Source organism: Lynx canadensis, chromosome D1, assembly GCF_007474595.2.
Source record: "Lynx canadensis isolate LIC74 chromosome D1, mLynCan4.pri.v2, whole genome shotgun sequence".
NCBI classification, from domain to species: domain Eukaryota; kingdom Metazoa; phylum Chordata; class Mammalia; order Carnivora; family Felidae; genus Lynx; species Lynx canadensis.
This window is the reverse complement of record NC_044312.2, coordinates 25,307,308-25,331,700: the sequence shown is the minus strand read 5'-3', so window position 1 is coordinate 25,331,700 and position 24,393 is coordinate 25,307,308. Positions and strand designations below refer to the sequence as shown.

Below are 24,393 nucleotides of genomic sequence, written 5' to 3'. Positions count from 1 at the left end.
CTTCTGGTAGGACACAGGAGTCAAAGGCACTGGCTTACCGTCCCAATTTGAGTTCCTCTCTCTGATCCGACTTCCTCACGTTCCAGATCATGGTAGTGCTGCTTGAAAACAAGTTCTGTGGTTCAGATGGGCCAGTAAATAAAATGTACGCACCGTGGAACGTAATCTTTATCATCTTTTTCCAGGAGTTTATCTGTCTCACGTAAGCTTTCACATTGTGGTCCTCCTTTACCTAGAGAATGTCTTCGTGACAATAAAATATCTGTGGGTGAGAGAACGTGTGGCCTGGGATGAGCTTTACATGTCTTCAGTGTGTGAGGAAGGAGGCGAAATAGAATGGGTAGTGTTTTGATAGCTTTTGAATGGGATTTCATTGTACTAGTCTCTCTACTTTGGTGTATGTTTGAAAAGTGCCATAAGGAAAATTCAAAATGCTATGAGGGATGTTAGACCTATCAACAGATCTCTGTAGCAATGCACCGATTAAGTGACTTATTCAGGGTGATTATGTTAGTGGCAAAACTGGGATAAGAACCCAGGGATTTTGAGCAACAGGCTGGGTCAAGCCCCCTGCACACCCCCCACGCCATCTTTCCCCCTTGTCTTTGGGGCTCTCTTTCCATTTGGGACTGTCGTTCTTATTTCCTCCCCCTATGAACCGGAAGATTTCTTCTTGATTTCCTTCACTTTAAGAAACGTATTTCAGTAAGACCTTATGTAACTAATGCACCTTATATGATGTGCATGATCACACATCAGGGTGACTCAGGGGTGAACACAGACAGGGAAGGAAGCCAGGTTGTCATTTAACTTGGGTACTTTGTATGGAAGGAAGGAAGCGTCCCTACCCGTATTCCCTCGAACAAGGACAAGACTACAGTTGATTCTGTAAATGGCTTTTAATTATGTCTTTATGGGGCTAGTTCATAGGTCTGTAATTATTTCCTCGAATGTATCTCATTGTCAAACTAAGAAATAAACTTTAAGTTTATAATTATTTCCTCAAATGTGTCTAATTTTCAAACTAATAAAAGTCCAAAGAAAGAAAGAAAGAAAGAAAAAAAAGAAAGAAATGCAAGTCCCATTTTCTCTCTCTGAGCTGTCAGACTTTTAGTTTTCTTGGATCTCTGATCTGTTCCTGTTTGCTGCAGCAGTGGAGTAGAGTAGAAAGAGCTTGGATTGAAGAGTTCAAAGAACGGCTCTGTGGGGCACCTGGGTGGCTCAGTGGGTTAAGCGTCCAACTTCGGCTCGTCATGATCTCACGGTTCGTGGGTTTGAGCCCCACGTTGGACTCTGTGCTGACAGCTCAGAGCCTGGAGCCTGCTTCGGATGCTGTGTCTCCCTCTCTCTCTGCCCCTCCCCTGCTCCATTCTGTCTCTCTCTCAAAAATAAACATAAACATTGAAAAAAAGGCTCGCTGTGTGGTTTCAGCGCCAGTCTCTTGCTCCCTTGGAGCTCTGTTTCCTCATCTGTAAAATGGGTATCCTGTAGTATCTTCCCAGGAGCCTCAGAAGTTTCCCGGGTGATATTGTGAAATAGTGTTCGTGGAAGATCTTTGTGGACCAAAAAGCAGCTTTTGGCTGTAAGGCATGTTACTCATTCTTGGTGTTTCTTTCAGGCTGCTCTTCCTTGGGACAGCACTCACCACACACAGCTAATTATCATGGTAACCTGCTGGGGTTTGGCCAGTCTGATGGTTGTGCGAGACTGTGCGAGACTGGAATAACGCACCTGGTGTTTCTAGCGCTTGGCTTTGTCTTTCATCACCTAACCCTTCCTTTCCCGATGCTCCCCTTTTCTTCTGTAGTTTGAGCACGGTGAGGGGAGAAACATCTCAGGTCAGTAAGGCCATGGCCTGACTTTTCCCAGAACACACATCACTTCAGGCTTGGATTCTATGTAACACGGTTGATACGAGCCATTTGGTTTCAAACGACTTAAAGGGACGGTATGAAAAGTCACATGAAAACATCTTGCATGGGTTCTTGGACATCGAACAGCCCTAAACTTTGAGTTGCATATGAGTGAATCGAAACCCTTGTTCTGCGTTTGACTTAAACCATCCATGGGGTGTGTATAAGCTGTTGTTCACGGGTCAGGCTGCAGTGAAAAATGAGCAGATGTTTCCATAAGTTCAGAAGGCCCCTGGTTCGTTATGCCCTTAACTGATTCAAGTAGTGCTACGTGCTCATTTCCGCCCCGATACTGTACAATCTTGGTAGGATGGAGTTTGGGACTATTCCTTATTCCCTAGCTTCTGTACAACTCTTTTCTCCAAAACTCACGGTGATTCTTATAAATATTAACCCACATGTAGGGTCCTGAAGGGTAATCACTGGGTTAGAAACCTGATATGCTCATAATGTTTTCAATTTCTAATGCATCCTGTTTAGTCTTCACTGTATTGGCATAATATATCTTCAGGTCAGGTTCTCAGCATTTGGAGACAAACGTGTTATTTAAATTCAAGATACTGCCAATACAAATATTAACATGAAGGCCATTTTAGTACCTGTCCATGAAATATAATTAGTTAATTTCTCTGGGGGGGGGCATTGATTAATTTCTAGATGGCATTCCTAAAATTAGAAATATTTGGTACCTAGTGCAAAAATGTTATAATGGGTAATGAGACCAAATGTGGCAGGAATGACAGGGATGCCTGCTTGGGCTACAGCAGGTTCGATTCTCCACCCGTGTAATGATGTCATTATTATTGTTGATCAGTGTAATTAATAGAACTGCTGCAGCCACGGATTAGCAATGGCGGGGGGGGGGGGAGATTTTGCGTTCGTATTTTATACAAAAAGAGTTTAATATTTGAGATTAATGTCTGCTTGGGAATGTTCATCGTCTTTTAAACACAGCGCCCATCCTCCTAATAAAGATGGGCCTGGCTGATTGTTCACGCGCTTGCAGAGGAGGTTTGAATTTTTTGAAACCAGCATTCCACCCGTTTTAACAAGGGAGAATAGCTCTGACTTTTCTGCCTGAATCCTTTGGGTCCAGGAGCAATGACATGCCTTCTGCTGAGCTCATCGAGTGCAAGTGCAGGTGTCCCAGGTTTGTGGGGTTGGCCTTTGCCAGCCAGCTGGGCTGTGAGCACTTTTCCAAAGGATCCAGCACTTTGTGTCCTGGGCCAGGGACAAAGCTGATGGGTGCTGTACAGCTGCAGCTGACAGCGTGTGGACCAGGCTTTTGGAGATGGCATTGAGGTGGACAGGTGAAAGTAACTCCAGCTGCTTCTCTTGGAGAGAGCAAGCGAGAGCCTGAAAAGGCTGGTTCCCTAACAGGAAGCAGGAACGCGCAGGGAGAGTTGTCAGCCCAGCAGTCCTGTCCAGGCCATACTTCCAGAGTGTGTGGAGTTATAGGAAGCAGACTCCAGGAAACCTCTTTCTCAGGCTTTCTGCTGTCATCCTTGGCCTTCACATCACCTTGGCATCTTCTGTTTAGAAAATGCCTGGGGCCTCCTAGCCAATCTCCTCCTTCACTTCCAGCTTGCAGCAGAATCACTTTGTCTGTTTGGCCTGGCCTGTATTTTCCACATGGGTTGTCCCGGCCAATATCCGCCATCAGTAAAGTTCTTTTCATCGAATCATAAATCAGTGGAGGGAACAAACACACAAAACAAAACCCACACCGTTCGACTTCGTGGGTTTGTGTTGGACGGGCGTGAAGGGAAGGAAGGTTGATTCAAATTGGGACAACACTGAATTCACTGACCATTTGTTGATTGACTCGCACGTTCTGCGTGCTGGGAGGTAAGGATGCTACAGTTGGTCGTCCCTTTCAAAAATAATGCTCTGGGGTTAAAGAAAAAGTTAATTTCTCTGAGGTAAAAGCTGACTTCGACTCTAAGTGGAGACACTTCTGGACCTCGCACTTAGCTGTTCTTGGGTGTGTGGAGTAGGCACAAAGGGGCGGCATTGATGTCTTTCTTGGTGACTCATGTGATTACTCCATTGTTTGAAGGGCTGGATGTTATGTAATCAACATTTGATCCGCTCCCCCCCCCCATTTTTCCTTCTTAACAATCTGGGATTTTCCATCATTTTGTCAACCTTCCTGGAGGCATGTTGGTTTTTCCACTAGATTACTAGATGTTTGGGGGCATTGTCCCAGGGCAGCCCAGACTCTCCACTCCCTAGACCTTCAGATTCACCCTCCGTGGCAGGGCCTGGGGAGCGGCTGCAGTGAACCCTTCTGTCCTTTCAGGGCAAAGCTGGACCCCAAGCTGGTTCCTGACAGCAACCCCCAAAGCAAACCAGAGGGCAAGTGCTGGCTCTCCTTTCTTATAATGTAGTTTCCATTCATTTTGATATTCAGAGGCAATATGTTTGCTCCTTTTTGCAGAGGTCATCTATTGTCATCTTTTCCCTTCTGTGTTTCCATTTTATTCAGCCAATAACACATTCTATGTGTCCAGGGAAGTTTTTTAAGTGGCCAGGGTTTAGAGATGGCTAGTCGAGGAACTTCTGCAGTAGCCGTGCCTGGAACTCAGCCATTGAATAAGTCAGTTTCGTATGATACACTCCAGATTCAGGGTGAGGAAGAGGGCTTCTGGAAATTACTGCAATAAAGTGTAATCACTGCCTAAAGATCACGGACGGGATGGCTGGTAGGAATTCTCAGGTCATTTCTTTGCTGGTTGGCTTTTATATAGGAACTTGTGCCTGCGTTGAATGCAGAGAATTTTTACCTTGAGCCATATTTGTGGATCTTTGCTTTGAACCTGTTCTCCAAGTACTAGAGGGATTGGACATAGAGGTAAAAATACAGATGGATGTAGCCAAAGACGACATGTTTGCAAATGTACAGATTTTGATACCTTACTCTTCCTCACCACCTACAGAAATCAGGTTTTATAGATAGTACCTCCCATATGCACTTAAACTTTGTCCACCTACTTTATCTGTAACACCGTCTCCCTACTCAAAGCCACCATAATCTTTCACTGCAACTAATGCAATAACTTTTTACCAAATTTTCCCATCTCTATTCATAGTCACTGCCTCAACCATTTTTTACAGAACAGCTAAGGTGATCTCTCTCTCTCTCTCTCTTTTTTTTTTCTCTTTTTTTTTTTTTATTATGGTAAAATACACCTAACGTAAAATTCACCATCTTAACCATTTTTCAGTGTACAGGTCAGTGGTGTTACAGACATTCACAATGTTGTACAGCCATTGCCACCATCTACCTCCGGAACTCTTTCCATCTTGTGAAACTGAAACTCTGTCCCCGTTAAACTCCCCCGATCCCTTTCTCCTTCCAGGCTCTGGCAGCTACCTTTCTGCTTCCTGTCTCTGTGAATTTGATTACTCTGAGTACCTCATATAATTTGTCTTTCTGTGATTGGCTTATCTCACTTAGCGTAATGTGTGGGTTCGTCCCGCGGAATAAGACCACATTGCGTGTATACACTAAATTTTGCGTATCCATTCATCTCTTGATGGCCCCTTGGCTTTGCCTCCACATTTTAGCTATTGTGAAAAATGCTGCTGTGAACAGAAGGATACGAATCTCTCTTTAAGACCCTGTCTCGACTCTTTCGGGTATGTAGAGAACTCCTAAAACTCAACAACAACAACAAAAACCTCAGCAACTCTGTTAAAAATGAGCACAGTCTTTGAATAGACCTTTCTCCAAAGAAGATACAAAGTTGGCCAGTAAGCACATGGAAAGATGCTAGACATCATTAATCATTAGGGAAATGCAAATCAGAACTATAGTGTGGGGCCACTTCACATCCATCAGGACCCCTTAACAGATTCTGCGCTTGTCTATTTCCTCTCTCAAACAACTGTCCTTGGGGGTTCTCTGCTCCCACTGCATTCATTTTTTTGATACTAAAACAGGCAAAGTTTCCCCCATTTCACAGCCTTTATTTGTGCTTCTCCCCCTTGTCTAGGACCATGGTCATCAGGATCCCCTGGATTGTGTGTTAAAAGCACAGATTTCTGGGCTTCCCCCTCTCCCCCAGAGGTTCTGATTCAGGAGGTCTGGAGTGGGACTGATATTTGCATGTGTAACAATTTCCACGTGATGATGATGCAGCTGGCCTGGGGACCACCCTTGGAGAACTACTGGTCTAGAGTACTTTCCTTTTTTAAACTAGTATGCATGGTTTAGATCTCTGGTCATGCACGTCTCTTCTCCTAAGGGAGACCCTTTCAGGTTCCTCCAGCTTTGACGGAATTTTTGTTTCACGTTAACATCTCATCTCCTGCTTCTCCTTTGAAGCCCTTATTGACATCTTCCAATGTTTAATTGGGCAAATGGTTTTATAATGACTGAATCCCCTGCCAGAATCTGATAACCCAGCTCCGGGAGGGTAGGGATCATTTCTGTTTTCTCTTGATTCCTTACACATGACAAGTGCTCAGTTTTGTCGAATGAATGAATGTTGTTTCCTCTTCATAGGTAACTGGAAGTATGTAGTCACAATAACACTCTCAGTGAATGTGAAGTGTGAGTAGGGACTCTGGGTGAATTAATAAAGCTACACAGAAAGAATAAGCTTTTTTTTTTTTTTTTTTTTTTTTTTGTGAAGGATGCACATCATTCTAGGCAAGAGTCAGGCTTTTTTTTTTTTTTTTTTTGAGGGGCCTAGCACACTGTGGAAAGCCCCCCAAATTTCACCTGCCCTGGTGAGGATGTTAGTATAGTTATTTCTCAACTTGCTTTCTTCAGACCATTCATGTCCTATTATGTCTTACGGGTGGTTAACTACCTATTAGTTTTTTTAAAATTGAGATATAATTGGCATGTATTAGTTTCATGCGTACAGTATAATGATTTGATATTTGCATATATTGCTTAATGATCACCATAGTAAGTCTAGCTAACATCCATCGCCCGTGTTGTTTTTATTATTCATAGGATATTTTTTTTTTCTTCCAGATATGGAATGTGCTGATGTCCCACTGTTAACTCCAAGCAGCAAAGAAATGATGTCTCAAGCGTTGAAAGCTACTTTCAGTGGTTTCTCTAAAGAACAGCAACGACTGGGAATTCCCAAAGGTATGTTGTTGATAGAAAAAGAGATGGGATCAGGCCTTTAGGTGAGGTCAGTTTTCTCACCTATAGAGTGAGATAGACGTGATTGCTAATCATACTTTGGTCAGTGCCTCCATGCTAATGTTTTCCCATCTGCCGGGTTTGACAACTGCCATCTTGGTCTTAGGACAGTGGTTCCCAAACTTATTTGCACATGAGATTCAGGATCTTCAAAGAATCCCTAGCCGGGGGCCATGTCTCAGACCCATTAACATGCAATTCCTTGTGGCATCAGTATTTTTGAATCCTCTCAGGCAATTCCAAAGCACAGACAAGCTTGGAAAACACAGTCTTCAAGTCATTCTGGGCCATCATTGGATGAACTCAGCGAGCTACATTCCTTGGAATTTAACTGATCGCTCTTTTCTTTTCCATGTACTTTGGTGAAATGTGTTTATACTTGGGTGTTCTCATCTGAAAGGGTTTATTTAGGAATGTAAGGGGACTGGAGTTGTCAGAAAGGACAAATGACTGGAGAACACTTAAGCCTTCAGCAAGCAACATTTCCTGAACAATTGAGAGCAGAAAGAATACTTTTCTGTTGAGTAAGGGTAACACTGTCTATTGCTTCCAGCCCAGTCAGACCCCCATGTTAGGTTCTGTGAATGCGTCTCCAAACCTTCTCTCGTGTATGTCCTACTTTCCCACAAACCTCAGCTGACAGCAATGTCCAACATCTTATCAAGAACATAAAGCAGAATATTCACAAAGGGAATTCTGACCACTGGCTTGCCAGCATCTCATAAAGTCATCTGCTAGATTGAAGGGGGTGACCTTGACAGCAGGTCTGGTGTGAGCACCACAGCCTGCCGCCCTCTGAACTCTGTGAGGGCCACGCTGATGTACTCACGTTCCACCTCAGGCCACGTAGGAAGAGTATGTATTGTCTGTTTTCTGATGCTGTTCCAGCCTTGCAGGATGTCTGGTGTGATGAACACAGGCACCTGATAATATTGTTATTAGCAAATACCGTTTGACTTACTGTTACTAGTTGCTATGATTATTACTAGTTGTAATTAGCCAAGGTAAAAATGATTAATGACAATGCCTCAAGTCAGTTATAACGGTGAAGAGCAGAGGCAGGTGAGTGCAATCTCTAGAACAGACTTGACTGTCATTATTGCTATTAAAGAAGCCATTTTGTTCCTTTGTCCTGGACTTAAAAAAAAAAAAAAAAACCTAATGAAAATAAGGCAGTGAGAGAGGAGCTTTGTGAATTTTTTAATGAAGGGTGGAGAATACTCATGTATTACTTTTTTGGTCGATGATAGTGATCTCCTAACTGGCGAGATAGAGAAGTTGGGGATGTTGAGTGTCGGGGGGGAGTATTATAAAAGGTGCCCCACAACATGCCTTTATAGGCGGGCGCTTCCTAAATCTGTAAATGAGAGAACATCCTCAGGACATTCAGATCCTTTAGTGTCCTGTCTGGGGCATGGGCAAGAGGTAAAACGTGACCTGCTGGATCTCCCTTGGCTCTCTTTCCTCAGACCCCCGGCAGTGGACAGAAACCCATGTTCGGGACTGGGTGATGTGGGCTGTGAATGAGTTCAGCCTGAAAGGTGTGGACTTCCAGAAGTTCTGTATGAATGGAGCAGCTCTCTGTGCGCTAGGGAAAGACTGCTTTCTCGAGCTGGCTCCGGACTTCGTCGGGGACATTCTGTGGGAACATCTCGAGATCCTGCAGAAAGGTAACGGTGTGGAGGCCGGGTGGGGCTGCTGCAGCGGCAGGTGAGGGAACACACCCAATGGTGGGACATCGATGCCATGATGTGTGGGTGTCCCCTCGAGGTCTTAATACGGGCTGTGGAGGCATGTCAGGCTGGCGTGTGGCAGGTGCTTAGTAAATGTTAGTTTCTCTTTCTCCTATGTATTAGGGGTCCAGATTGTAATATTTCACAAGATTGCACTCTGGACGCTTCTTGCGATGCAAAATTCTCATCTCCGTTCTTATCTTAAACTCATGTTCTCTTCGAGCAGTGTCTTCGGCCAGCTCCAAGACAGATAGTTGTTTTTTTGGTTTTTTTTTTTTTTTTGTTTTTTGCCTGGCAGTCTTCACACCCATTCCCTTGATCCATGCCAGTGTGGTACCTGTCCGCATCCCGCAAGAAAGCTTCGATGCTCGGAGCTAACTAGTAAGACCGGCTTCCCTGCCCAGTAATGGGGTTGGGGTTACAGCGGTGTGGTATACCTTTGTCATCCAGAACAGACACCGGGGTCATGTCAGGATACCATGTTGCAACCTTGTAATGACATGGCCTCCCCTACGAGCCTCTTCCAACCTTTTTGGACCAAGTGACTCATGTACCACAGTCCTGGCTGAGTATAGAAACAGCAGCAGGCGGCAAACTTGGGTGTTTTTGCACTTATTTTTCTGAATTTCTTCTTAAAATAAATTGCAGTTACCAGCAGTCAGCGGTGCCCTCCAGCTGACTGTAAGCCTAGAAGCCCGGTGGCCTCTCTGACCCAGGCCCACCCTTTCCCTGTGGTCACCAGCTCCAGCCCGTGGCGCAGACGCTGGGGGCGGGGAGCAGAGCTCCGGATTAGAACTTTTATTCCATATAATACCTTCCTTTGTTCGAGGAGATTTTCCACTCCGCGATGCTCAGGAGAGCCCCAAATTAGATTCCTCTGGGCCCAGAGGTGTTATCTTCCTTCTCCTCCGCCTCTGCCGGAAAATAAATAAATAAACGCAGTCAAGAACTAGGTGAATCTCGCTGCGGCTACCACGCCTGAGGCCTGAGGACGGCCGGGCACAGGCTTCCCGAAACCCCGACATGTCCCTGTGACTGCACAAACACCCACTCCTACGTGTTGACACGAGTGACCTGTTTATAGAGGGAAGAGATGGGGCAGGCTCATAACAGATCTGATGTAACCATTGGCGTATAAACACAAAGGTGGATTCTACCAGACCGTGTAACCCAAATTTATTCTACTGATAACGCTGTTTCCCTCTCTTGAGCTCCATGGAGCCGCCAGGTGTTTCTGGAGCGTTTGTGATCACAGCTGTCGTTAATAACTGCGCAGCACCTCCTTGTTCCCGGAGTGCTTTCAAATACGTGTTGTCTCTGGCTTCTCAAAACAGCCCCGTGAGATGGGAAGAGTAGCGCGGGTGCCGTTGGTGTCCTCATCTGTAAAATGAGGGCAGATTAGGTGGTTTCCTCTAGATCGCTCATTTCCTTAAACGTAGGTCTTCTTTGATTGAACTTCCTGCCCTGCCTTCTTTGTATAATAATGTGGACTCCTGCGGGAGCCTCTGGGTCCCTAAGACAGGTGTAGCTTACTTGCTCCCCGCCAAGGCATAATGGAATAGAATTTAGGCAGATGGGGAAATAATTGAAGATGTTTGCGAACACGAGTCCTCTCATCCTACCCATTTTCTACTGAAGAACCATCTCCCTTCAGATCCTTGACGAGCTGAGCAGCGTGTTTGCATGGAGGCTATGGCTTTTGTTCTGTAATTAAACTAGAGCAACAGAACATAGCTGTTTGGGGTGGGGTGGAAGGCCAAAGGTACAGGGATGTTTCAATCTGATAAGCTGCTAAAGCAGAGTTTAATCATTTTATCTCAACTGGGAACTGTTTTTTCGGTGCAGGCATAAACTTGTTTTCCCAGCAGTCTCTGCTCCCAACAAGCTATCAGGTATCTGAGGAAAAAACCCAAACCAATACTCCCTCTTTATGTCTGATTCTTACTGTGAAACAGAATCAGACCCCTCCATACAATGGCTGAGGTCACGGCACTGGATTCCAGGGTAATGAGAGGATCCTGAATTTACCTTCGTTCAGCGGAGACCTTGTCTGTGCTTAGTTAATTCGCCTACATTCCTTTCTCCTTCCAAGGGGAGTTAGCACCAGGTCACCAGCAGCAGTTGGTGATAACTGTTTTCTCTCTTTGTATAAGCCCTGCCACATCCACCAAAGAGTCACCTTACCAGTGTCCTGTTCTCCTCTGGGCCCACACTTGAAATGTGGGGGCGATTGAAAAAACAACACAAAAACCAGACTTCTGTTAGAAGAAGTTAAAATGAACCTACCTAAAGATTGTAATATGTTTCCGAAAAGTTTTGGAACGCATCAGCCTGAGTGTTGGGCTGGTAACTTCCCAAGCCTCCGATGGTAATGTGGTACACGCGTCCATTAGAATGAGGGTGGAATGCCTTCCCAGCCCTTGGAGATTACTCACTGGTGTTCTTTCCAAGATATTAAATACCATTTTGCAGCTACTGAAATAATAGACTTAGCCATACTTTTGTGATCTCATTTCTAGACAAGGCCCCAGTCAGGGTAGACTCAGACACCAGCTCAGTTAATGAACATGCAGATTTCTTAGAAGAGGGACTGAGATCATTGCAGTCCTCGTGTCCAAGGTCCTTTTAGGCCAAACGTTATTTGCGCGTTGACCTCTTTGTTTTGTTCCTCGCCCTGTCTGTTACAGAGGATGTGAAACCATATCAAGTTAATGGAGTGAACCCTACCTATCCAGAATCCCGCTATACCTCGGATTACTTCATTAGTAAGTTCGTCTTTCACTCGTCTCCTGTGGTTTTTTTCTTCCTATGATGGGGACCTAGGAAAGGATTCCTGTCCCAGATGATCTCAGGCTCCTTTGTGGTAATTCTGTGGAAAATAATATTTTCTTAACTGTAGCCTCTATGTTATTTATTTTGTTATTCCCACAAGGCACAAGGCTTCAACCTATTTACATGTTGATGTTTTTATTAACCTGCAAACTCCTCCATGCCAGGATCTCTCTCTCTGATATCTTCAGCATAAAAGTCATGCAGAGAGACTACAACTTGACCCCTGAACTTTGACCTTATTTGATCCCGTGCACCATGCTGGCCATCAGAGGGTTGGGTTAGAGATATGGCTGTGGCCCTTTCTCTTTCCCTTTTACTAGCAGATATGACAACCCAACCATACTGGAGAGGTGGCCAGAAGAAGAGAATTAGGGTAGGGCTGTTCTTTTTTTTTTTTTTTTTTTTTTTAAATTTTTTTTTTTAACGTTTATTTATTTTTGAGACAGAGAGAGACAGAGCATGAACGGGGGGAGGGGCAGAGAGAGAGGGAGACACAGAATCAGAAACAGGCTCCAGGCTCTGAGCCATCAGCCCAGAGCCTGACGCGGGGCTCGAACTCACGGACCGCGAGATCATGACCTGGCTGAAGTCGGACGCTTAACCAACTGCGCCACCCAGGCGCCCCAGGGTAGGGCTGTTCTTATCTGATGGCCTTGCTTTGGAAGGGAGTCTTGAGCAGGTTGTTTTCATTTTACGGGTTTATTATGATTTTTATTCTAATAACAACAGTGGTATTCACTCCAAGATGGCAAGTGTTGGTAGGCAGTTTACACATACACTCTCCTTTGATCTTTATCACAACGTTCTGAGGAAGATTGCAATCATCCCCATTTTAGAGATGTGTAAATTAAGCCAGAAAAGGGAAGTGTCTTGTCAAGGAAGTATCTTGTTCAGTAGTAGAGCAAGGTTAAACACCCAGGCCCTCCTGACTTAAAATATGTTGCTTTCAATCTCTAAGGTAGTAAGCTTGTTTTCAGCTTGTGGGGCTATTGTAAATGGTGAAGATGTGCTTATTTTAGGTGCAAATTGGCCCTCTCTCCAATGGCACACGCTCTCTGTTTCCAGGTTATGGTATCGAGCATGCTCAGTGCGTTCCTCCCTCGGAGTTCTCAGAGCCTAGCTTCATTACAGAGTCCTACCAGACTCTCCATCCCATCAGCTCAGAGGAACTCCTCTCCCTCAAGTATGAGAACGACTACCCCTCGGTCATTCTCCGGGACCCTCTGCAGACAGACACTTTGCAGACGGACTACTTCGCCATCAAACAAGAAGTTGTAACCCCAGACAACATGTGCATGGGGAGGACCAGTCGTGGTAGGTCTGATTTCTTCTCTAGAGGCTCTTGGGTTTCCGAGAAATTACCTAACTTTGTGAGTTTTCCAGGTCCCAAGAATAGGTAGATATTAAGGGCTTTCCAACCTGGAATTTTAGCCAGGTCCACCATCATGACAAAGACCATGGTGTCCATGCTGGAATTGGCATGGTGACCAGTCACATTTCTTACTTGGGTAAGATATTTTATTAAATAATAACTGGTTGAATGTGGTGGTTTTTAAAGGTATGATTTATCTTCTTTGGGAGAATTTTGCTTCAAGAAGACACAACCAGTTAAAAATGGTTCAGGTGACCCTCCTGGAAAGCCCTGAACTCCACATGTGCCCTAGTGTTCCTCCTAGAGTATTTCTGCATCAGACCGTAGACCCTGGCTTGGTATCTGAATGACCTCTGCTTCGCCTGGGCTCTCTAGCCTCCGGTGACTTCTTTGGTTTGGGAAGACACAAGATGGTTAACCAGTGGATTATTTGGAATCGGTCATCAGCAGTGTGGTGGAAATGTGTAATATTTAGCTAGAGGACCAGGGAACAAGGTGGCCAGAGGCTTCCAAAAGAAGGTACTCTTGTTGACACGACTCTTAGGACAATGATAAAACATTCACTGACAGGGAAGTAAATGTTTCAAAATAGAGCTGACTGACTTTATAAAGCAAAGAAAGGTCAAGCACACCCGAATTTAAGATCAGGACATCAACACTCAGAGGCACACGCCCACCTCGTGAAGTGTCCAGATTGTTTTGTTTCTGAGAAAAGTAGTCTTCTGTCAGGAGATATTTGTTCGTCGAGGAAGAATGAGCTGATTTCTAGAAAGTTGGAAAAAAAAAAAAGACTCTTCTTCTGATGGATAAATGGAGAAAAATTACAAACAGGAAGAGGAACAGGAGAAAGCTCCTCGAGCTGGTGCTCTGAGCACTTCGGCCACAGAAGACAGGCTGGGCTGGCCTGGGAGTGATTTCTGCTCAGTGATGAATCCCTCTGCTGCCTCTTCTGAGCCTCTCAGAGGGGAGCCCAAAGACATCTTCACTTTGAAGAATCATTCTACAGGCACCAGGGGCCATACACATTGTCATCTTCTTTGAGTATGAGGCTTACACTTCCTCCCAGCAGGCACTTAGGGTAGGCAGTAGGCCCTGCAGAGGGAAAGTCCCTAGCAAAATCTGAACCTGTAATCTTCCGTCTTAGGGCCCCAGGGTGTTTGTGTTTCAGACCGAAGGGGATGGGTGGAACCAGTTTTGCCTTCCCCTTTCTGACTCTTTTTTTTTTTAATTTTTTTTATTTTTGGATGCATGTCTATTTAAATACATACACACACATGTGTTATGTGTGCGCTTTTTTTTTTTTTTTTCCAGGCAGGTCAAAGCAGTAGAACTCTTTCTCATGGGGCTTTCTGTACATATATGCGATGAGGCCGAGTGTGAGGGCTGGGCTCTGCCGTGGCATAACTTCGGGTAGCTCTGCCGTCACGCTGTTTTTAAATTGCGTCTGGCTTTGCATTTGTGTGATTGTCCCTTCTCCCCCTCCTTCTCTTGTTCTTGGTTTTGGGCCCCAGCATCCTTCCGACCCCACGGTCAGTGACTGTGGACCGGAGAGTGACCCGGACGAAGGGGCGCGGGGTGTTTCTCTCTGGCCTCGTTCTCCTTCCCTCACGACAGACTGACCACACGAACTGGGGAGGAAGACCATTTTGCTCATGGCTGCTTTTTTGCAGTTGAGAAGTTCCGCAAACATGACATCTTCCAGGGGCTGATGGAAACGGCCATGGTGTGATTGGTTCGAATGAATGCATCACTGTTAGCGGATTATTAGTAGTAATAATCGTGGTATTCGTGTACAGCATTATAGTATACAAAGTGCTTCTGTGTCCCACTTATTTGGACTCTGAGTACTGTCTTTGTGTTAGTCTGTGCAGCGGGTTGCTGTGGGGCTACCCCATCCACTGTTCAGAGTGCTCTGAGGTCTCTTTGGTGGAGTCCGATAGCTTTGGAAGGAACTTGCTCTGAGCCATTTCTCTGAGAAGCTTGCCAGTGGACGTCTTCGAGAGCACATGCTTCCCTGCATGAGCACAGTAGCATAACTGAGTGCCTAATCCAGTTGGATTCAACCCATTTTTGGAGAAAATACCCGTAAACGAAGGTTCCCAGCTCCAGGATTGTGAAATAGAGCTAAAAGAAAGCAGCCTACTGCCATAAACCACAACTCTCCACTGAGTTACATTTGGCTCATGTTTGAGAGGCTGCCAGAGGGTGGTTATGGCCTAGTTTAGTGCCCTTGCTTTTTGGGGCTCCTTGGAAACTCAGCTCTCCTGCTTGTGGAAATTCCATTCTCCACGGCCTCCAAATATAAAAGTGACTGACGGAGGTAGGATCGGCTCAGAGAGATTTATGTATCAATACCACCTAAATACTGGCGACTCGGGTGGGGTGTTCTTCATGAAAAATTCTCTTTCTTCGGCTTTCTATCGGTGTGTTTGTCTCACAGAGAAATTGAATGACCATTAAGATGGAGAGCTGGTCTTAGCCAACACCTTTTTATGAGACACCACAAAATTTCCTGTTCTGTTCAAAAGAGGCTATTGCATTCACGTTGTAGGCTGTTTTCTTGAGTCTTGTAATGTGAATTTTCTGGAAAAGACAATTCTTTCATTTGTCATAATAATAAAGACTTGCAAACGTGCCAGTGGACTGGGTAGGCAGAGCCAGTAACCCATGGAGCTCTTTGGTTTGACTTCTGGAGATTACTCTTCTTCGAATGGATGATTTGAGGAAGGCATGAGATTAAGTAGGTAAATCACTACCTTTTGAATGGATGGTTTGAGGAAGGAATGAGATTAAGTAGGTAAAGCAGTATTGGAGGGGATAAGGGGCTCAGGAAATCTGTAACAGTGGCTTTACAAAAAAGTATATATTTAGTTGAATACCTTTTATCTTGGATTTTTTTGGTTGTTTGTTTAAATTTTATGAGCAACATATCTTCCTTCCCAATTAGTATATATTTAGTTTCAGTTTGGATACCATAATTAAATATTTGAATTACACTGTGCTAACCACAACCCCCACTATTATGAAGGGGAGAATACACCAGAAACCCACCAGTATTAGCTTGTATAGGCCAATCTTACTCTGGGCTTTAAGCTTTCTAGTAGACCAGCCACCTCTGAACAACTGAGAGTTGACGTAGTATTTCTGCATATACATTTGTCACATCCTTTTGCCTCTTGGCTAGTGCTGAATCGAGATGGCCATTTAGTCTCCCGTGATTTAGTTTAGGTTGTCTGAAAACTGTCTGGAAGGAGAACATAGAACATATTCCTGTGAGCTTTTTAGCTTTTAGATACATTTATTTTCCTCCAAATTATTTATTTTTTTGGTTAGTCTCCTTTTTAATTTTTTTTTTTTTTTTTTTGGTTAGTCTCCTTTTTAATGGCATTTTTGCCAATGGAAATTTCTCTAGGAGCTATTATGCAATCACAGCAGCTGTTTATAACCTGGTTTGGGAAATTAATGAACTTGCATGATCTTGTGGTCAGTTAAGAATGCCTGAAGCAACTCCTAGAGTAAAGGATTTCTGACATTGCTATGGACCTTAACTCTTTAATCAGCTCCTTTGTTTTTTATTGGCCACACTCCCCCAGTGAAGTATAAATTCCAAGTACAAAATTGTACTTGGAGAGGACAAAGAACATGGATAGAAGAGCGATAGTGTTTTTTGTTTGTTTGTTTGTTTTTTAATCTCTTGGAAAAAAGCATCTCGTAACTTATTTCTGTATTTGAGAAGGCATAGAGGCATTGCGTGTATTTCATTTAAAAATAGTATTTGGAAAAAATGCTAAAAAATAACACTTCAGTTCCAAGGTCAAGGAAGGTGAATCTGCTCTTAGTCTAGTGGAAATTTTTTTTTTCTTATGACCAAAGTATTTTGCCAAATTGGGCCTTTTGAAATCATCTCATTGGCCTGATTTGGAGTAGGGAGTTAAGCCTGACACTGCTCTGATTTCTTTATCTCTTCGTTGAGTCTACTGCGTCAGCCAGAAATTCTGTAATACCGTGTATGATGCTCTGCTCTTGGATTTCTGGCCCTGGAATTCTGGTTCTGAACACTCCTGTGCCCCTCTGACTGATAAGAGCAACATACTGCTGAGTCTCTGTCCCGGGGTCTGTAACACAGGACAACACGGTGGCGGTGGGCTCGCGGACGGGGCCCAGTGAGGCGCCCTACCCCCCCGGACACCCATATGCTTCCGTTTCCACTGGCCTCTCCATTCTTCCATCCCTCCTTCGGGTCTGATGAGCAATCCGTCGTCACTGAGAGGGTTTTTACAGTTGTCTTTTCCCAATTCCTCTCCCCCTGCCCTCTTCCCACCTCCTTTTCCCCCAGGTAAGCTCGGAGGCCAGGACTCTTTTGAGAGCGTGGAGAGCTACGACAGTTGTGACCGCCTCACCCAGTCCTGGAGCAGCCAGTCCTCTTTCAACAGCCTGCAGCGCGTCCCCTCCTATGACAGCTTCGACTCAGAGGACTATCCAGCCGCCCTGCCCAACCACAAGCCCAAGGGCACCTTCAAGGACTATGTGCGTGACCGTGCTGACCTCAACAAGGACAAGCCTGTCATTCCTGCTGCCGCCCTGGCGGGCTACACAGGTAGGCGCCCTGCCCCCACCTCAGCCGCCTCTGTGTGCTTATTGCCATGGGTGGGTTCAGTAGAAGGCACCGTGTGCATGTCCCTAGAGACTGAAGTCAGCCTCTTTCTTTTTTGCGGGGGAGCTGGGACGAACAAGCCTCTAAGACGTCCGATCCATCTGTCCCCCCATTCTGTGAATAGCCATTGACTTTTGGAAGTAAACAGTGTCATTCTATCCCAAGGGATCATTTCCGAGAGTGGTAGGGAAAACTTCTCCCTCAGAGGCATCATGGAATGGCTTACACTCTAGATTGTTCTATAGGGGAGTTCTCAATCGGCTGGCCGTTCAAATGGTAAAAGTACCCTTGGTCACCCTACACTGTCCAGATCCTGGCCTCTCTGTTGGGAAACCCTTGCTTTTTTCCTCACTTAGCTCTATTACTGATTTTCTTCTACGAGTGAATGAAGAAAGAGCATGGGGTGTGGGAGGTGGATATTGAGAGCTTAGGCTTTGATGGAGAATCTGGGTAATCAAACAGTTCATTGTCTGAACGTGTCGTAGCCCACGTGCTGCCTAACCTTGGAGGCTTTTGAAGAGGGTATCTGTGAAATATCCAAGGAGCGTTAATGTATTAACTGTCAGATCCTTTCTAGAAGACTGTAGTGTTTTCTAAGAATTAGAAATTGTGTTGCTTGAGTGGAGCTTATTTTAAGCTTTGATTACTCCCCTGTGTAGGCCACCATTGTCTTGTACTTGACTCCACCCTGGACAGGTTGACATGGGGGCACCCTTTGTGTGGATGGAGGCAAATCGTCATACCTGTGTTTCTAGGGCGGTGCCTGGCTGATCTCAAAAGCGGGCTTGATCCTCATTCTTCTAGCAGGGAACTCTCAGGGTTTTACTAGGGAAGCCAGCTGACCTTTGAGAACGACTCAAAGGCTGAGAAAATTTACTCCACCTTTAAAGTTCAGGAGTGTGTCTTTCGTGCTGTCTATTCCATTTAGCTCCTGGTGCAGTTCCTTGCATGAAGCGGTGGCCAGGAAATATTATTTCTGTGTTTTAAGGTAGCAACAAGGTCTGTACAGAGTCAGGACCCAGAAAGGCACCCTGTTCTTTCTACAGTAGCTTCCCACAGTCTTTGCTTCAATGTCACTAGCATGTGGAAAAGTGCTGCTTTCCAAGGGAGTCCTCTCCCATCTCCAGACAGCAGACTGTTAGAAAGTTTGCCCCTTTCCATTAATGACTTCTGGAATGAGGAAAAGTGTATTCAAGGTGTATATTCAAAAAATATATTCAGCCTCTTTCAAGGTGTATAAGAGTGCTGGCTCCTGTAGTCTCAGCTCCTGGGTATTTTAAGCCCCGGACTCCAGTTGGATACTGAGGAAGGAGTGGGGAGTCATGCAGCTTAATTAGGAGGAGAAAGGAAAGACCCAGGAACCTCCAGCATGACTGTGTGGGCTTGGGAGGTGGCGGGGTCTCTAGCTGGTCACGCTTGCTTCTGTTCTCGCGGCGCGGGGAGATCCGTGCTCTGCCATTTGCCGAATGTAAAGGCCAGCCCTTCTTCAGCCTCAACCCTGACTTCCGGTACCAAGTCCTGAACTTAGTTTCCCCTCGCTGAAGGTGTTTCTGTATTCTCTCTGGCATAATCACCCTTCTCACCACCAGCATCCACAGTCAATGTTTCTCCTATGGCAGTTTTCATCAGTCTGTCTTAGCTAGGTATGTGATCATGAAAACTTGGCTTGGGAGGGTGGTTTTGTGGATAATGAGATTAAGGAAACTGACCCCTAAGTTCTAAAGTTTGGATTATGGCCAGAGAAAGCCTGATGGTTTCGGTCGCCCTTCATGGGATAAGATTCTGGTCAGGATCTCTGGCCGTTGCGCAGATGTAGGAGTTTCTGGGAGGGGTGGCAGCCCGATCTCCGCCTCTAATAGAAACCCCTCTGAAAGTGTTACGTGTCTTAGTTATTGGATTTCCTGTGTGGGAGAAGCCTGCCGAGCTAACAGTCTACAAGAGTGACTGAAAGGGTTTTGACTGAGATGATCTTAGTACCTCGAAAGAATTATCTGAGAATCTTTCCAAGTGTCCCTGTTTCAGGGAGAGACAGGAAGGGATGAACTGTGAATTCAGAATGAATGTGAAATACAAATTAGAGACATGAGCTGCCATCAAGATAGCCCAGCATCAGCCTGCTGCCCGCGAGGCTTCCCTGGAAGTCCAGCTCAGAGCCAAATAGATAGGAGCATCAGAAAGTTCTTTCAGCAGAAATACAGGTGTGCTCTGGAGGTCTGAGTTATGGCTGACGTCACCCCTGATTTGGATGGATTTTTTTAAATTATTTTATTTTAGAGAAAGAGAGAATGTGTGCGAGAAGGGGGAGGGGCAGAGAAAGAGAGGGAATCCCGAGCAGGCTCCACGCTCAGCACAGAACCTGACATGGGGCTCAATCCCACAACACCCTGGGATCATGACCTGGGCTGAAATCAAGAGTTGAACGCTCAACCGACTGAGCCACCCAGGCGCCCCTGAGTGGGTTGTTTTTAAAAGGTGCTCTTGCTTTCTTCCTTCTTTTCTCTGTCTCTCTCTCTCTCTTTCTCTAAGGGAGTATAACACCCAGTGAGTGGAAGAAGAGGGAAGGTGACTGTCAGTTAAAGGCCTCGAAGACTAAAGCAGCCGCTTGCATTTAAAAGCACGTTTTAAGCATCTCACCATCCAGTTTTGCTTTATGGCTGGGGATATAGCTTTTCACCCTGTCTCATATGGTGGTGAGAACAATAGCCCAGAAAACAGAAGTCCCCTGGGCTGCCCCCCAGCTCTACCACACTGTGTGATTTTAGGCAAATTTACCTTGTACCCTTTTCTACTTTTAGTAAAGTGGAAGGTGTTCATCCTTATCTTGGTGGTGGGAGATCTGGGCAAATGTAATTGAACTAAATCAGTTAATGAAGCAAAGGAGTGCTAGGCATGATACTAAGCATGGGGGGTGTGGGTTGGGAGCTCAGTTGTAACAAACCAGTTGTTCCAACAAATGTTTCTGAGCACTGTTGAGTGCAGATAAGGGCCAGCAGTAGCCCTTGAGGGTTCATGATCTTGTCGAATTCGTGTAATGAGAATTGTCCTTAGACTTGGACTAGATTTTTTCTTCTTGCTGTGGTCTGCATGAAGGTCAGGATTTGTTAGGCGTATGGGGGGGGGCAGCCCAACTTTTGGGGACATTTTTCCTGGGCTCAGTGCTTGGTGGAGATCTGTCCACACTGCAAACGAATGCTCTGTGGTGGTTCCCTTGCCCTTGCCCGCTCATTGTGGTCCCGTATCATTTCAGGTCCACTCTAGGGGATGGGGAAGGGGATGGAACATACTTGTTCAGCCCCCTCCGCCAGCCGCAGGGCGTGCACGTGCCTGGGATTCCTAGAGATGGGGCTCTGGCCTTATGCAGACGTGTTAAGATGAGCTGAAGTTTGGAAGAGGCCTTTGGCAAGCAGAAAGCGTTGTATGAGTGTTGGCAAACTTTCTATTGCCTGTTAAAGTCACACCTATTTTCTCTCTCCTTTTTTGTTCATTCCCTTAAAATTCTGTTACTCCAGAGTATGTGTGGCCACACAGGAGGAGCCGTGTTCGTTTCCATCACCAGTACTTGGCTTCAGCTAAAGTGTGTATGTATACGTCCTCCGAGCTGGGAAGAGAGTCATTTCCCTGCCATTACGCACAGGGAGCTTGGGTCTTTGTCTCTCTCACCTTCAAAGGACTGCATTTCACTTCTTCATGTGATGTCTTAGTTACTGCACTGTACGTGTGGAAATCAGTTAGAAACTGAATTTTCACATTCTCTTGCATTGTTACATTCTTCCTCCGAAGATAAGAAAATTGCATCAACCTTCACTGGGCTCCCATGGCAACTTGTTAAATTAGGTCAAGATGTGGGGGCAGATAACGTGGCTTGAAAGGCTGCCTGTTAGCTGAGTTAAGAATACATCAAATGCAACGCTGGCTTCCGCCAAAATGTACCTTCTTACCTTACTGTGAACTGCTTACGGTTATCAAACTGATACAATCAGAAAGCTCCATTTTCTCTTGTTTGAAGATACATTATGAACCCCGTCCAATTACAAAACAATCTGAGAGAAGTGGCCCAGTGTTTTCCTATCTGTTTGGTAGACCTAAGCAAAATGCTTCCCAGATCCCTGAAAAACATAGCAGTCTCTGATTATTTTTTCAATTGCAGTAGCTACAGAGGAGCATTCTGTGTTGTCAAATAGTGTTCTCTCCTCCTCTGGCCCCATTTTGTAGATGAGGAAACTGAGGCACAAAAAGTGACCGCGTCATTGCCACGTGCCCAGAAGTAGCTCCCGAATTGAACCTCAAGTGCCAGTTGTCTCACTCACCTCTGCAGTCCTTGTCCACGTTAAGGAACGAGAAGACTCATTGCTTACCTCAGTTGCTTTCCTACAGTAGATTAGAGACCTTGTCTCCCACTTGTTACCACTTAGCACCACACGTATACGGGTTGGGGCTCTTTGGAGGACATAATGCTAACCTTTGGCTTCAGTCTAGAGTCGTTGGCCTGTAGGTCACCTTTGATCAAACTTCATTCCGGATGGCCAGACATTATGCCAGATAAGGCACCCTTCCTATCACTGGTGCTTCTTGAGCAAGCCTGGTGGCAGTGCTGTTGTTGTCCAGTGCCTGGGTATGTCCCCACCCAGAGTTGCAATTGTGAATGAAGTGGTTAAGGTCTCTTTTTCATCCTGAAGGCTGAAAAAGGCTGAGCCCAAAGCCGTTCATTAACTTTCGTTTCATTAACTGTAACGAAATGATGGAGTGCTCTGCAGATTGGTGAAAATACGGTCCCTCATTTTCCTTATGGCTAAATGTGGGACTGTCGGGAGTTCAACTTTCAAATACTTTTGCATGAGACATCACCAAAAACAGGAGTACTAGTCTTGTAGAAAACGAAGCCCCATGCAGTGCATTCCCCTGGAACCCTCTCGAACTGCTTCTGGACTGAAAGACTTCTTGCTATGTCATAGATGGCCCTGGAGCCAGTCTAGAGTCATACAGTAAGAAAGTCCCTAGGCCAAGCCCAGAACCTTGGAGTTCTGGCTCACGGTTAAGTTTTAGGGTTCAGTAACCCAAAGCTACTGCTAAAACGTGTTTTTGAAAATAAACAACTTCACTGCAAAAGGAAGTGCTTCAAAGCCCTTCAATTCAGAATGAAACCCGAGATTTGGCAGTGTTACCTGAAATCGGAGTTTTCTGAAGGAAAATGGGATTGCAAAACAATCTCAAGGTACTCAGGTACAAATAGCAACCTAGGAGACCTTTGGTATAAGCCCAAGTTACCGATAAGGAAAGGGGAGAGGGGTCACCAAAGCAAATTCCTAGTGTGGCGGGACTTTGTGCGGGAGATTTCTACAATTCTGAATCCAGACGGGTATGTTATTAGGAACAGCATAGAGTTTTTTAATTTGGGGGTCAGGGGAGGGATAACTACCGAAGCCACGCTCTGGAATATAGTCTCTGGGTGAAGGCCATCAGTGTAAGAGTGTGTGCATGGGCTGTAGGTGAGAAGAAACAACTTGTGGACTTGAATATAGAACTCTGGTCCCCATTTTGGGCAGTGACTGCCTTCTCCAGGTGCCCTGAGGTTCTGGGGGCAGGCAAAGCTGGAGCTGGCCCGCAGGCTTGCAGGCGGCCAACCACAGTCTCAGTGTAGAGCATCCTTGGGTAGCACCTGAATGGGCAGGAGGAAGCGAGCTCAGAAATGAGAAAGGCAGCAACAGAGAGTGTCTCCCCTTTCCGGTTCAGAGGCCCTGTGATGAGCAGGTTGCAGGAAGCCAGGCAGACACCCCCCTTGGCCTAAAGCGGGGCATTGCTGCCAGCCAGCATCTCAGAAGCCGGGCAGGATTCTGATTCTCTGTGCTGTGTTTCGCGGTGGGTCCTGGGTTGGGGGAGGGGTGCGTGGAATGGTTTGGGGGGAGGGATCTCCCTGGAGTAATGGGTTAACATGCCGCTCAGTTAGGAGACTGACGGGGAAACACCGTGGGTCATGGGGGAGGGAAACTCCTTGGGAAATTTGAACTGGATGAGAGAGGTCCCTTTCTCTGGTCTGCAGGGCCCTTTTCCTGCTTCTGCCCCCTGATTCACTTTGTGGTAGTTCTTCGTAATCATCTGACACGAGTAGAAAAGGATCACAGGGGAGCGGGATTCGGCTTCGTTATTAATTTTCTTTTTTTCTAAATGTCTTTAAAAAAAAACGTGGAAAGGGAGGCTCCCTGTTTCCTCCAGTTGTTGATGAAGGCCACAGCTGACTGAGCCACCGCCTCGTCTTGATTCAGTTGCAGTAATACCTTGCAAGCTGTCTTTGCCCATTCACCCTTCACACGGTGTGCCCCAGTCCCTGGTGCCGTCCCCAGCTACCCGAGGCCGAGCGGGTACCCGGATTTTGGATGGCAGGCGACTTGCAAGTTGACCCCTCTGTTTTGGGGATGGCCCCCCCTGCCCGTTTTGGAGGAGTCCCGAAGTCTCCGATTTTGTGGGTCCCTGTTTCTTTAACAAAAGCTAACTACAAATGATGGAATTGGGTGGTGACTGTTCTGGAATTCCTGCTCTGTCTCCAGTTTGAGGCTCCACCTTTTTGGTCTTTGAAGTAAAATGTTTCCACTGAGCAGAAGTCAGCCAGCACGCTGCTGAGGCATCCACACAGGTCCTCGTTGCCTTCAACCAACAGGCCTTGGAAACTCCCCGCGGCCTTCTGTTGGGAAAGGCCCTGCCAGGCGTCCCAAATATTCCTGCTTTTG

General features: G+C 45.8%; 1 protein-coding gene across 5 annotated transcripts in view; it reads left to right on the top strand.

Annotated features, from left to right (window-relative positions):
* The window catches only part of ETS1 (ETS proto-oncogene 1, transcription factor), a 131,161-nt gene that overhangs the window by 92,960 nt on the left and 13,808 nt on the right, over positions 1 to 24,393 (top strand). For 3 of the 5 annotated variants that reach the window (XM_030333668.1, XM_030333669.1, XM_030333670.1), the window contains 5 exons: positions 6,904 to 7,023; positions 8,550 to 8,750; positions 11,501 to 11,578; positions 12,711 to 12,959; positions 17,354 to 17,614. In XM_030333668.1, the coding sequence (XP_030189528.1) occupies positions 6,904 to 7,023; positions 8,550 to 8,750; positions 11,501 to 11,578; positions 12,711 to 12,959; positions 17,354 to 17,614 (909 nt within the window). The remainder of the gene's footprint in view (positions 1 to 6,903; positions 7,024 to 8,549; positions 8,751 to 11,500; positions 11,579 to 12,710; positions 12,960 to 17,353; positions 17,615 to 24,393) is intronic. The other 2 variants (XM_030333671.1, XM_030333672.1) reach the window with 1 other exon arrangement.